The sequence below is a fragment of the Oncorhynchus keta genome, chromosome 26 (assembly GCF_023373465.1).
Source record: "Oncorhynchus keta strain PuntledgeMale-10-30-2019 chromosome 26, Oket_V2, whole genome shotgun sequence".
NCBI lineage: Eukaryota > Metazoa > Chordata > Actinopteri > Salmoniformes > Salmonidae > Oncorhynchus > Oncorhynchus keta.
Window position 1 is genome coordinate 36492643 of NC_068446.1, and position 14926 is coordinate 36507568.

At 45.4% G+C, this 14926-nt stretch overlaps 1 protein-coding gene across 5 annotated transcripts in view; it reads right to left on the reverse strand.

The window, feature by feature from the left end:
- Positions 1 to 251: 251 nt before the first annotated feature.
- Positions 252 to 14926, reverse strand: part of LOC118359324 (GRAM domain-containing protein 4-like) — a 48965-nt gene continuing 34290 nt past the window's right edge. For 3 of the 5 annotated variants that reach the window (XM_035737821.2, XM_035737820.2, XM_035737822.2), the window contains exons 6-20: positions 14433 to 14565; positions 13301 to 13326; positions 13029 to 13120; positions 12618 to 12709; positions 12469 to 12517; positions 12273 to 12344; positions 11551 to 11594; positions 11346 to 11455; positions 10687 to 10841; positions 8283 to 8300; positions 5315 to 5462; positions 4997 to 5090; positions 4768 to 4858; positions 4581 to 4649; positions 252 to 4401 (exon numbers count right to left, since the gene is read on the reverse strand). In XM_035737821.2, coding sequence (XP_035593714.1) covers positions 4294 to 4401; positions 4581 to 4649; positions 4768 to 4858; positions 4997 to 5090; positions 5315 to 5462; positions 8283 to 8300; positions 10687 to 10841; positions 11346 to 11455; positions 11551 to 11594; positions 12273 to 12344; positions 12469 to 12517; positions 12618 to 12709; positions 13029 to 13120; positions 13301 to 13326; positions 14433 to 14565 — 1301 coding nt within the window. In that variant the 3' untranslated portion in view covers positions 252 to 4293. The remainder of the gene's footprint in view (positions 4402 to 4580; positions 4650 to 4767; positions 4859 to 4996; positions 5091 to 5314; positions 5463 to 8282; positions 8301 to 10686; positions 10842 to 11345; positions 11456 to 11550; positions 11595 to 12272; positions 12345 to 12468; positions 12518 to 12617; positions 12710 to 13028; positions 13121 to 13300; positions 13327 to 14432; positions 14566 to 14926) is intronic. The other 2 variants (XM_035737826.2, XM_035737823.2) reach the window with 1 other exon arrangement.

Genomic DNA, 14926 nt, shown 5'->3' on the forward strand with positions numbered 1-14926 from the left:
ATAAAAGATGACCATTGAGTCATGGTGACGTGGAATTTTAATGACTCATGATTGCAGGTAATATAGTCACCGCAACAGACCTAGTCTTGACCCAGTGCTTCCCAAACTTTGCAAGTGCAGTACGATATGCCCCCCGAGATCAAGGGAGCATCCCGATCACAGGGCTAAAGAAATTAATAAGCAACACATAGTCGAACTTTGAACTGTGAAACAAAGTTACTGAGAAATTAAAGAAAATGCCCAAAAATCAATACTTTAAATTGGTTTACTTAAATAATGTACATAACATTTTACAATAAACATTATATTCTTTTAAAAAATGAGGGATTTATATATTACATTATTTCATATATAAAATCATTTGTCAGTGGACACCGCAGATTACAAAGTATTCACAACTAAGCAGTAATGTTTCCTAAAACAGTTAAACGGATTAGGAAGTATTATGAAAAATCTGCTAACAAGAATTTACAGTTAAAAGAAAAGACTTGGTTAACATGATTAGCACTGCAGTGTGCAAGCCTTTGAGTGGTTTAAACAATCTCTGCACCTCTGATACAGAACTATAGAGACCATGTCCATCCTTCTCTGAAAATGTATACAGGTTCACAATCCTCCTGAACCACTGCAAAGGACATGGTAGGTAAGCACTGCAATGTGGCAGAAACTGCACCTAACCTACCAGAGGACTTGGTGAAGACATTGCCATCATACTGAGAGTTAACAATTGATGAAGAGGAGTCAACGAGGGCTTTTTTTTTTTTTTTTTTACAACACCTTGTTGATGGTTTGGGAACACAGTAATGATGACTTCATCTTCCAGTTGACAGCCATGCCATAAACTGACATTGTTCAGACAGAGAGTGGTGATTCACACAGATTTGTAAGCAACATGACTCCACGAAATGACACCTTTCAATTCACTCTCCTCTTGCAAAGAGTGTTGCATAGTGTTGCATAAGTCTTTGATTGGCCTAATTTGCATAAATACCTGTGTGTTACTGCCAAAGATAGATACTGGATGATATCAGAGAGGAAGAGGAGAGGCTAAATCTGTTCTCTTCAGCAACAGGTGGCATTTTTTCATTTTTAGAAGTAAAAGCACAAGACAGTTGTGACAGGAAAATATAAAAATTGAATACTTTACTAAACATCTGCATATGCGCGCAAAAAAAGGTGAGTTTAAACATGTGACCACTTAGGGTTATCAGCACACAAACGTTCTCCATCACAAGATTTACCGACCCAGTCTTCATACCCTCAGTCTCACAAGGAATCAAACTGGCCGAAAACAGTGGATTTTTAGAACTGAACCTCTGTAAACAGTACAGTTATAGGGCAAAACAAAATGACAAGCAGTAAAATAAACATTTTGGCCAACAACAAAAAATACAATCTGTACATTCTGTGCTTCTTAAAGGCCCAGTACAGTCAACTTTCAGTTTTTTTCAGATTTTGTTTCATATCAAATAACACTGTTAAAGCCAGAACAAATGTGATTAGTATTATTTCCTGATAGTTGCTGGTTGAAAATACAATCTACACAGGACCCTGTAATCAGCAGGTTTGCATGGGCGAGAGTGTCAGCTTTCCATGGTGACATCACCATGAGGCAAAATGATTCATAGATCAATTACAAATAGTTCCAAACCTTTCTGACAATAGCAGCTAGTTTTCAGTTTTCCCCAGCCCATTCCCAGACAGTCTAGCAATGTTCTTGCTTGAAAAATGTATCTTAGCTAAGAAGCTATTTTGGTTTACTTCTTACCATTTTAAATTGTAAACAAACCACTCAGACCACTCTCCGGCAGTCCTAGAAAAATTCTTGCTAGAGAAAGTTTGTTGCTAAAGCAATTTTTACATATTTCTATTGGAAATCTATTAGAGTAAGAAACTTAATTATTACTCTGGTATTGATATAAAAATGGCTGCATTGGGCCTTTAAGTATATATCTAACTTCCTGGAGAGGCTTGGAGAGTGAAAGACCTAAGTTGCTTGATATAGACCAAGGATGTCAAACCATTTTTGGGATGCGGGGGATGACAAATTCAATATACTTTTAAATGACTAAAACCAAATTGAAACTGTGTAGGAATGATAATGGACCTACATACAGTTTCTTGACTGTATCCAACTCGCTAATAATCACTGAAATGAAAGCCAGACCGTCAGGGAGCATCAGAATTTCCCAAAACGATGGATAGAGGTTTATTTTTTGCAGATTTAGAGAGCGAGGATTTTTATTTATTTATTCTGTGCTGCCCTCCAGACCTCGTTGAAGACCGAATGCGGACCCCCGGGGCAAAATGAGTTTGACACACCCTGGCGTACTGCACAATTGAAACGCTTGCCACCCAATCCCCCCCTTCCCCAAAACATGTCAACATTGGACTAAAAATTGTGCCTTCCTGCATTATACTTATGCTCAAATGTTTAATCCATTCTACTGAGACATTTACTTCATGTTTGTATTCATATATTAAATGATTTATTGTTGTTCCATTGTCGAGAAGGAACCTGAAAGTCAGCATTTTGTTGGACGGTGTATACCATGTATCCGGTACATACGGTTTATGAAACTTGTAGACTAAAGGCATCAAACAGAACATGTCCAGTTAGATAGAGTCACTAGTATGTGTTCAGCTAGAACATAGTTAAGCGTTTACTTCAAACCCCTCAAAACCCAAAAGGAAGTGTTATTACCAACATTTCGGATCGTGATTCAAACTAGCACAAATTACCGATATTACACTGCACTTATTAACTTGTCGAAATTTAAAAAAAATACATTTTAAGAATGTGTAGTTTCGTGATCCAATGGCAATTTCCGTGAAGTTACACCTCAGAATGAATGGAAAGCAAAAAGTAGAGTGCCTCATTGGTTTGAATCCTGGCCTACATCTGTGAGAAGATTAGAGAAGGCTTCATTGAGTGGTTGAACAAGGCAGTGTAGAAAAGGATTCTGCTTTTTGGAAATAGCTTGTTTTGGTATTGCTTTACATGTAATCTGGCCAATAAAGTTCTCGCAACACATTCCAAAAAACACTCCATAAAACCTACATAGTTTTACTAAGCCAATTAGGTATATGTAGAATGTCACATATTATAAATCACATACTGATCTACATAATAAACACACTCTAAGGCTTCAGAAATACTATGTCATGTTTATGTGGTGCGTATGAATGCATCATGACTCCTTAACATGTACATGTAAATCCATACCTTTCCTTTAACAAGACACAAATATGAGTGAGAAGGTTATTCCCTACAATATCTCCAGCATTCCCCCGGCTTTTAGCTGCCCATCTTTACATTATTCCTGTTCCATCCCTCAAAATAAAGGCTCTTGTTGAAATTCTACTAAAATATCATCAACTGGGGCACATGAAGGCTTGAGGTTTTCATAAACGTGAGCACTATTTCTTTAACATAACAAGGCGTGGTTTCTGGTGCACTTGTTACCTGACACAAAATGTGTAGCCTAAGACCTGTGCAAGGCCACCAGTGATATCTATATCAATCAAAATCAATCCTATTGAAGGCAGAAGCGGAGGGCATTCAGTGGAGCAATGGGCACCAATGTGCATGCGATACACACTATGGGAGTGACAGACAATCCTGTCAGACAGACAAGGAGATCCAGCCTCCTCCTGAAACAGCACAATAGACGACTAATGTATAACCACCACACACACACACACGGCTGCTAAGGGGAGAACGGCTCATAATAATGGCCGGAACGGAGCAAATGGAATGGCATCAAATACCTGGAAACCTTGTGTTTGATGTGTTTGATACCATTCCACTGATTCTGCTCCAGTCATTACCACAAGCCCTTCCTCCCCAATTAAGGTGCCACCAACCTCCTGTGACACACTGAAAACCTCAGTACAGAGAAACAGCTAAACAAGAACCAAGTGTGGCTCTATCCCTTGACACAACAGCCTCGACCCAACCAATAGGAGGCAGGAGGCAGCAATGGTGGGCGGGTCCAGGAGTCGTAGATCCTTAGTTAGACCCAATGAGGAGCTTGAGTCATCAGCGAGAGGATAGAAAGACCTTGGGCTCTATAGTGATGGACGAGGCCTCAGATCAAGTGGATACCATATTCACATGCTAATCTATGTGCCAAGGTTCCCTGGCTTGGTGGAGGAATCCACCACCTTGGCATGGATACTAGCTTAACATATTTTCACATGTAATAAATGGCCAGTGGCTCTCGGTGTACTACATAGCTATGTCTCTGTGTCAGTAAGGAAGTCCCTGGTGAAGGCAGCCATCTTGGTTCGTTAGGTCTCAGGGTTGATGGCTGTAGTCATGGTCGCCGTCTTCATGTACTGTGTGAAGATGGCATCAAAGGCCTCGTCCCTGTGGATCATGGCACCAAACACCAACGGCTGAGAGAGACAGAAATAAAGACAGAGGTAGACAAGTAGACAGATGTAGAGTGACAAGCCGAGAGGAAAGGAGGGTGGAAGATCACAGATCAACTTATTAATAGTATATTGACCAACAGTACCAGACCTAAATAGAGAGAAAACATGGTCTAAAATAGACTGTCCATAAGTGTCACTACCTTCTGGGTGGACGGTGTTGCTATGGAGATTCCCATTCCAGACCCAGGCAGTACAGACAACACTTTGTACTGTGGGACAAAACATCCACAGATAAACAACATTTACATTCTACTGCAGCAGTACATTTTTAGAAACCAATGAATTGAGACATTGGACAGAAGGTGGAGCAAAGATGAAGACACCCACCTTCTGAATATCAGTGATGTCAATCAGTTTGATGACTTTATTCTTTTTAGAGGAGTTTGACCTGGAGCTTGAGCTTTCAAAGCAAAGGTAACTGGTGATGGATAGAAAACACATAATAAGCATGAAGAAGTAGGCCAATATAATACACCTGAACACACAAACTAATACAACATGATGCCAAGTGTGATTTCTACATGTGACAGCTAGGTATTGGCAGTAGATGGCTTACTTTTCAGTGACAAAGAGCACCCCATTACGGATGTAGTCAGTGGGACTCTTCCTGTCCCTGTTGATCAAGCAGCAACGCCAGCCATTCTCACACACTGCAAACAAAACCAATCAAGACACACGCAAAAGTCTGCCCCACTGCCAACACACAGTCAATATCAATGGTTTCACAGCTTGCTCTGCCCCAACATAACACAATAAATAAACACTAAGTTCATCATAGACTATGGAAACAGAGTCAACATGTAACAGGGGAGGAAGCTAGCCAGGCACAATGTAGCTGTCGCTGCTGAGGTTTATTCTGCGGCGCTCTACCAACCTGCTAAAGGGCGCTCATCCTCGGATAGATTGAAGACCTCATGGAAAGAACCCTTCTTAGTATTGTAGACCCTGCCAGTCTGTTCCTCTAGACTGATACCGCATGCTAGGCCTGTCCCTAGACTCCCACGAGCTACCGCCGGCTGAATCTAAAAGAGTAACAGAGAGAGAGGAAAGGATGGAGGGAGAGAGGAAAGGATGGAGGGAGAGAGGAAAGGACGGAGGGAGAGAGGAAAGGACAAAGGGAGAGAGGGAGGGAGGGAGAGAGGGATGGACGGAGGGAGGGTGAGAGGGAGAGAGGGATGGACGGAGGGAGGGTGAGAGAGAGAGGGGTGAGAGAGAGGGAGAGAGGGATGGAGAGAGAGAGGGAGAGAGGGATGGACGGAGGGAGGGAGGGAGAGGGGATGGGGAGGGAGGGAGGAGGGAGGGGGAGGGGGAGGGAGGGAGGGAGGGAGGAGGGAGGGAGGGATGGATGGAGGGAGGGAGGGAGGGATGGAGGGAGGGAGGGAGGGAGGGAGGGAGGGAGGGAGGGAGGGGGAGAGGGAGGGAGGGATGGAGGGAGGGAGGGAGGGGGAGGGAGGGAGGGAGGGAGGGAGGGAGGGAGGGAGGGAGGGATGGATGGACGGAGGGAGGGAGGGAGGGAGGGAGGGGAGGGAGGGACGGAGGGAGGGAGGGAGGGAGAGAGGGGGAGAGAGGGATGGACGGAGGGAGGGAGAGGGATGGACGGAGGGAGGGAGGGAGGGAGGGAGGGAGGGAGGGAGGGACGGAGGGAGGGAGGGAGGAGGAGAGGGAGGAGAGGATGGACGGAGGGAGAGAGGGAGGAGGAGAGGAGGAGGGAGGGAGGAGAGAGGGATGGACGGAGGGAGGGAGGGAGGGAGGGGATGGACGGAGGGAGAGAGGGATGGACGGAGGGAGGGAGGGAGGGAGGGAGGGATGGAGGGAGGGAGGGAGGGAGGGAGGGAGGGGGAGGGAGGGAGGGAGGGGGGAGGGGAGAGGAGGGAGGGAGGGAGGGAGGGAGGGAGGGGGAGGGAGGGAGGGAGGGAGGGAGGGAGGGGGATGGACGGAGGGAGGACAGAGGGACAGAGGAGGAGGGACAGAGGGACGGAGGGAGGGAGGGAGGGACGGAGGAGGGAGGAGGGAGGGACGGAGGGAGGACGGAGGGAGGGACGGAGGGAGGGATGGACGGAGGGAGGGAGGGAGGGAGGGAGGGAGGGATGGACGGAGGGAGGGAGGAGGGAGAGAGGGATGGACGGAGGGAGGGGGGAGAGAGGATGGACGGAGGGAGGGGGGAGAGGGGATGGACGGAGGGGGAGGAGGGATGAGGGGGATGGACGGAGGGAGGGAGAGAGGATGGACGGAGGGAGGGAGGAAGGGATGGACGGAGGACGGAGGGAGAGGGATGGACGGAGGGAGGGAGAGGGATGGACGGAGGGAGGGAGAGGGATGGACGGAGGGAGGGAGAGGGGATGGACGGAGGGAGGGAGAGAGGGATGGACGGAGGGAGGGAGAGAGGGATGGACGGAGGGAGGGAGAGAGGGATGGACGGATGGAGGGAGAGAGGGATGGACGGAGGGAGGGAGAGAGGGATGGACGGAGGGAGGGAGGGAGAGGGATGGACGGAGGGATGGACGGAGGAAGAGATGGACGGAGGAAGAGAGGGATGGACGGAGGGAGGGAGAGAGGGATGGACGGAGGGAGGGAGAGAGGGATGGACGGAGGGAGAGAGGGATGGACGGAGGGAGGGAGAGAGTGATGGACGGAGGGAGGGAGAGAGGGATGGACAGAGGGAGGGAGAGGGATGGACGGAGGGAGGGATGGACAGAGGGAGGGGGAGGGATGGACGGAGGAAGAGAGGGATGGACGGAGGAAGAGAGGGCAGCATGTTAGACCAGGAACCAGAGAATTAGCTAAACCCAAGCAGCGCATGTGTATTATAGCAGACTCTCTCAAACCAGCAGCTTGGCTTTGACTTCAGCATCAGTCAAAGCTTACTCAGGTGAGCAGTTGTTTGGGAAGCAGTGTATATTGGCTGGGGTGCTTGTAGAGCGCGTTGGGTGCCTTGCTTATGGGGATGTGAATGATAGGGTTGTGGTGTGTCTCATGCAAGGCATGAAGCCATGAACTCATACGGGACCATAATCTTTCACAGTAAAGAATGAAACGCGTCAAAAAAGACTGGAAGATAGTGAGACGGGCTTATCATTTTTAGTACATTTCTCCAGAATACCCACACTGGAAAACATAGATAACTATTGATAGATATATATATAAAACAACCTTTAATAATTGTATGTGATTTTATGAGAGAGTAGATATGATATTATGATAGATATTGCACTAGGAACTAAACTTTTGGCACAAACTACAAATACTATTAATGAACCACTATCTTTCCAAAACACATAAGCAGTTTCTACCAGTTACTTCCTCACTACACACAAACACACACACTTTGAATATAGGGTTCCTTCTGAAAGTGTCTGAGAACAGATCAAACAGTTGCAGTCAAAAGTAAGTTAGGGCAACCAAAACCTCATGAAGCGGATTGAGAGAATGTCTTTCTTCACTATTATTCTACAATGTAGAAAATAGTACAAATAAAGAAAAACCCTTGAATGAGGAGGTGTGTCCAAACTTTTGACTGGTACTGTACATTCAAAACACCATCATGGTAAACTCTTATGAGTTCAACTTTGGTTAAACACGCCAAATATCACTTTCAACAGCACTGTGGTAGATGCATATGTTTAAACTACAGGGCACATTTTGATCCTTCACACTCACAGTTATCACACAGTTATCACACAGTTATCACACAGTTATCACACAGTTATCACGGCTCTACTACTGAATTCCAAATGGGCAAGGGGACCATTTGGAATGCAGATCATCGCTAATGACACACACACAGGTGATGGTGGCGTACACACAGGCACACAAGAACCAAAGTGCACACTAGGTAGCCCTACCTTTTCATACCCAGAGAGCTGAGAGGGAGAAACAGAAAACTCAGGAGATCAGACATTGACATGAGGGATCCCACAGTCCCAGCTGCTGTGAACAACCACATGAAGAGGGAGGAACCGTGACAATGACACACATCAATATGAAGTGGTTGGTTGCACCTTAATTGGGGAGGACGGTCTCGTGTCATGACTGGAGCAGAATAGGTGGAATGGTATCAAATACATGGTTTTATGCCCCCCCCCATTTACGCCGTTCCAGCCATTATTATGCACCGTCCTCCCCTCAGCAGCCTCCACTGGTGTACACCTATGCACATAAACACCGAGTGGACAAAACATTAAGAACACCGGCTCTTTCCATGACAGACTGACCAGGTGACCCCAGGAGAAAGATATGATCCCTTTGATGTCACTTGTTAAATCCACTTCAATCAGTGTAGATGAAGGAGAGACAGATTAAAGGATTTTTGAAACAACTGAGACATGTATTGTGTATGTGTGCCATACAGAGGGTGAATGGTCTAGAGAAATGTTGCCTTTGAAATGGGGTATGCTATTTGGTGTCAGGCGCACTGGTTTGTCAAGAACAACAACGTTGCTGGGTTTTTCACGCTCAACAGTGTGTGTATCAAGAATGCTCCACCACCCAAAGGACATTCAGCCAACTTGACATAACTATGGAAAGCATTGGAGTCAACATGGGCCAGCATCCCTGTGGAACGCTTTCCACACCTTGTAGAGCCCAATGAATTGAGGCTGTTCTGAGGGCAAAAGGGGGTGCAACTCAATATTAGGAAAGTGTTCCTGATGTTTTGTACACAATGCTGAAAGATACAGTTGAAGTCTGGAGTTTATATACACCTTAGCCAACGACATTTAAACTCAGTTTTTCACAATTCCTGATATTTAATCCTAGTAAAACATACCCTGTCTACCACTTTATTTTAAGAATGTGAAATAAGAATGTCAGAATAATAGTAGAGAATGATTTATTTAAGCTTTTATTTCTTTCATCACGTTCCCAGTGGGTCAGAAGTTTACATACACTCAATTAGTATCTGGTAGCATTGCCTTTAAATAGTTTAACTTGGGTCAAACGTGTCGGGTAGCCTTCCAACAACTACCCACAATAAGTTGGGTGAATTTTGGCCCATTTCTCCTAACAGAGCTGGTGTAACTGAGTCAGGTTTGTAGGCCTCCTAGCTCACACACGCTTTTTATATTCTGCCCATAAATGTCTACAGGATTGAGGTCAGGGCTTTATGATGGCCACTCCAATACCTGGATTTTGTTGTCATTAAGCCATAACTTTGGAAGTACGCTTGGGGTCATTGTTCATTTGAAGACACATTTGCGAACAAGCTTTTAACTTCCTGACTGATGTCTTGAGATGTTGCTTCAAAATATCAACATCTCAAGAAAAGCACCCTCACAACATGATGCTGCCAACCCGTGCTTCATGGTTGGGATGGTGATCTTCGGCTTACAAGCCACCCCTTTTTCCTCCAAACATAACGATGGTCATTATGGCAAAACAGTTCTATTTTTGTTTCATCAGACCAGAGGGCATTTCTCCAAAAAGTATGATGTTTGTCCTCATGTGAGTTGCAAACCGTAGTCTTGCTTTTTTTATGGTGGTTTTGGAGCAGTGGCTTCTTCCTCGCTGAGCGGCCTTTCAGGTTATATTGATATAGGACTCGTTTTACTGTGGATATAGATACTTTTGTACCGGTTTCCTCCTCCTGTTGTACTGGGATTGTTTTGCACTTTTCGCACCAAAGTACATTCATCTCTAGGAGACAGAAAGCGTCTACTTCCTGAGCAGTATGACAGCTGTGTGGTCCCATGGTGTTTATACTTGCATACTATTGTTTGTACAGATGAATGTGTGACCTTCAGGCGTTTGGAAATTGCTCCCAAGGATGAACCAGACTTGGAGGTTTATAATTAGTTTTCTGAGGTCATGGCTGATTTCTTTTGACTTTCCCATGATGTCAAGCAAAGAGGCACTGAGTTTTAAGGTAGGCCTTGAAAAACATCAACAGGTACACCTCCAATTGGCTCAAATTATGTTAATTAGCCTATCAGAAGCTTCTAAAGCCAAGACTTAATTTTGTGGAATTTTCCAAGCTGTTTAAAGGCACAATCACCTTAGTGTGTGTAAACTTCTGACCCACTGGAATTGTGACACAGTCAATTAATCTGTCTGTAAACAATTGTTGGAAAAATTAATTTTGTCTTGCACAAAGTAGGTGTCCTAACTGACATGCCAAAACTATAGTTCGTTAACAAGACATTTGTGGAGTGTTTGAAAAACAAGTTTTAATGACTCCAACATAAGTGTATGTAAACTTCCGACCTCAACTGTACATGTATTACATATAACAGTATAGAGTCTGAGACATACCCGCCTGGACAGTGTGGCGCCCCCACGCTCCTTCAGCTGGGGATCTGTGGGCAGGCTGGTCCAGATGATGTGGGGCGTGTCATACTTGTCCCTTAGCTTGGGACAGCTCCTAAACAGGAAGTCGATGATGAAGAACTTGATCCCTGCATAAAGCCCTGGAGAGATGGCACAAGGAAAAGGGATGAGAGGTGGCACAAGGAAAAGGGATGAGAGGTGGCACAAGGAAAAGGGATGAGAGGTGGCACAAGGGGATGAGAGGTGGCACAAGTAAAGGGGATGAGAGGTGGCACAAGGAATCGAGATCACGAGGATCTCTCCATTCATCTTCTTTTTCTGTACTTTTCTCAGTGCTTGGGGCCATCACTGGGTAGGTATAGTGGCAAGTCAATCGAATGTATTTACAGATACCCAGCCTAAAACCACCAAAGAGCAAGCAATACAGAAGCATGGAAAAAACTCCAGAGAAAGACCGGAACCTAGAACGAAACCTAGAGAGGAACCAGGCTCTGAGCGGTCCTCTTCTGGCTGTGCCGGGTAGAGATTTAAGAGTACATTATTCAAGAAGTTCAAACGTTAACAGATGACCAGCAGGGTCAGACAATAACCATGGAGGATGTTCTGATCTCAGGTCATGCGAGGGTTTTACATATTGTACCAACCCATCATGAAGCCCATGAGTTTGTAGGGTAGGAGACAGGAGCAGATGAAGGCCACCCACAGACCGATGTAGAGCTTCTGAGTGATCTCAGGATGCACCCACATGAACAGGCTGAAACACAGGGGCACACAAGGATACAAAGTGTGAAACAAGTTGGTTAACAACCTTAAATAAACTGGACACACACACACACACACGTCACTCACTTCTTTATTTTCTCCAGGACATCTGCCATCTTTCCAAATAGATTCTGTGAAGAACACACACATTTGTGAAAACAGCACACCAGCTTAAAAGAGCAACACCTCACATCACAAAGTAGATGTCATCTTTTTCTTCTTTTTTTTCTCTACCCTATTTCGATCATGTCTCATCGCTGCAACTCCCCAAAGGGCTCGGGGGGTTGAGGCATGCATCCTCTGAAACATGACCCGCCAAACCGTGCTTCTTAACACCAGTCTGCTTAACCTGGAAGCCAAATCAAATCAAATCAAATTTATTTATATAGCCCTTCGTACATCAGCTGATATCTCAAAGTGCTGTACAGAAACCCAGCCTAAAACCCCAAACAGCAAGCAATGCAGGTGTAGAAGCCAGCAGCAACAATGTGTCGGAGGAAACACTGTTCACCTGACGACAGAGGTCAGTCTGCAGGCGCCCCGCCCGCCACAAGGAGTCGAGTGCGATGAGACAAGTAAAGCCCCCGGCCAAACCTAACCCGGACAACACCGGGCCAATTGTGCACCACCCTATAGGACTCCCGATCACGGCCAGTTGTGATACAGCCGGGGATCGAACCAGGGTCTATAGTGATGCCTCTAACACGGCAATGCAGAACCTTAGACCGCTGCGCCACTCGGGAGCCCATCTCTCGCCCTTTCTAAATCAAAAGGTGAAGACATGATCAATTCACATGATCACAGCTCACCTGTGCTTTTTGAGCAACATCAAGAACTAACTGGAACTTCTCTGAAACAGTCAGATCCTCCTTTGGTGGATCCTGGGAAAAGAGGAAAGTTACATCCAAAACTATTCCCCCCCAAAGCAGGTATTGTTCTGGTAACACCCAGTGCCCCCAAATTGGACCCCCTTCCCAAAAGAGGTTTACATCATACACTTCTTACCGCAGGTTCAGAGATCTCCGGCACAATACTCCACTGGATCCTCCAACCTCTGAGAAGAAAGCGGAGAGAAACATGTTTGACTCATTTCACAAGCAAGTTAATTGTTCCACTGGACAATAGGTGATGCACATTGCAAAGAGGTAAGCTACCTGGAAATGAGGTAATTCAAGGACAGCCTGAGAATGGCTAGGAAGAGAAACAAGGGGATGGCCCAACCGTGCCACGCTGCATTCACATAGATCTGTGGAAAACAGAGAGGGAGTGGGGGAGGAGAGAACAGGTCACACAATCTACCATCGCTAGTCTATAACCCATACCGAGTATGGTCATCTCGTTACTATGCAATAGATATTATATACTGTACTCATGCAGATGCCAATAAAGAGAGACATTTTTATGTAAATCTATAAACAAATATATATATATATATATATATACGTATATATATATACACACACAAATACACACACACACACACACACACACACACACGATATTGATCTTCATTGCTGGGATCTTTCATACGCTGTGATAGTGTGTGTGTGCGTGTGCACACTCACAATGAAGGCAAAGGTTGACGTATACACGGAGTGCCAGCTGGATAAGGCAAAAAGGTTCCTCTTGAAGTTAGTGACAGGTTTGGCACCTCGCTCTACAGAGGAATACAAAGTATTGACCATTAAAGCACAATCAGAGACTGAGACAAAAATCCATTTATTATTACAAACACATTTTACATATTCCGATTCTGATTATATTTCAGAATATTCATCAAGATACCCCTGACAGAGTGTGATTGTTACATTTTGTCCACTAAATGTACAGTACTTACTGAGTCGTCTCATGTTTTCAGTCAATCTGAGGACAGGGGACAAGAGAAAGGAGTTTGATTCAACTAGAACTCTGCATGACAAAAGCATAAACAATGTAAGACAAGCACAAACATAACTAGATATGTTTTGGTGGAGAAAAAGTACAAAATGATCTTGCTGCATTTAGGCATCATTCATGATAAAGTATGTGGTGCCTGGAAGAATCTCTTGTCTCAGAAGGTATTTTTGTCTGCCTCTCTATCCCATCTCCCCATCTCTTTCAGCTTCCAAAACCAACATCAAGGCCATTTCAACTGGTGCACAGTGAATGCTCCTTCCTTCTCTTCCCTCCCTCTCTACCCTCTAATATGTACTTGGATAAAGTTACAGCCAGGATAGTTTGAGTCAGGCCACCCATGACTCCACAGGCATGGTGAACACAGTGTTCTCTCCCTCTCTTCCTTCTCTCTTTCTCTCACCCCTCTGTCTATTGTACTTGTATTTAGTACGAATCCCCATGACTCCAGTCTACGTCATTCAGGAGAGGACTGAGAATTGGAGAAAGAACCGGAGCCCTAAAAACTGACACCGGGCCAGTTGGTGCAGTTCCACTCAACAAGGTCACTGTATGAACTGTGTAGGGAGAGCTGATCCTTAATCAGTCCTAAAAAGCGAAGAACAAAAAAAGGCCAGCTGCAATGCCCTCAACCCACCACCAGGGGTCAGACAATCCTCCCACTTCCATAACACCATGGTTACAACCTCTGCTGTGCTGAAAGCCCTGGGATTGGCTGTAGGTTATAATATTAGGCCAATCAGACATCAGGGTGAGCTCATGAGGACAGTAGTTCCCATCATGACTGGCTACTTTACGGTGGGTGCTGATGAATAGCATGCTGACAGACTCTAGGCCCATTGCAAAGCCATCAGTTTTATGACCCTTCTCTAAGCAGCATGTACTGTGTCCTTTGAGCCGGTTAACCTGATGACTACAGTGGCTGGCTGGTCGTCCACGCTGATCAAACAAGAGGAGAGAGGCCGAGGGGAGCAATTACAGAGGAAATGATGAAGTCAGAATCTAGAGTACATAATTTCTCAAATCGGAAAGCATTGGTTGTCTGAGGTCGTTGTGGTTATGGGGGCAGTTCTCACCTCTTAGCGCTTAGCGGCTCCTCTGGCTCCACCGTGTTCACCTCCGGCTGGAAGCGGAAGTCCTCGATGTACGCTCCAAACCGGTCATACAGCCACGTCTGCAGCCGCGAGTACATGGTCTCCTTCTGCTTGTCTGCAGAGGAACCGATTGGATATTGTTAGACCTCGTTTTGTTGAATCAAGTCTGTTAGAGCTGGGTTGCAACAAAAGCCTGCACATCCTTTCCAGGACTAGTGTTGGTGACCGCTGCCTATACTGTAGGAAATAACCATGTTGTTTGAAATGGAAATACATTTGACCAACTCAACATTTAACTCAACATTACCCGACTTATACTTATAGTAGCATCAAATGTTGTGAGCACAACACTACTGTGTTATTTTGGTCAGGCCTAAGTTACCACACCCACTGTGTTATTTTGGTCAGGCCTAAGTCACCACACTACTGTGTTATTTTGGTCAGGCCTAAGTCACCACACTACTGTGTTATTTTGG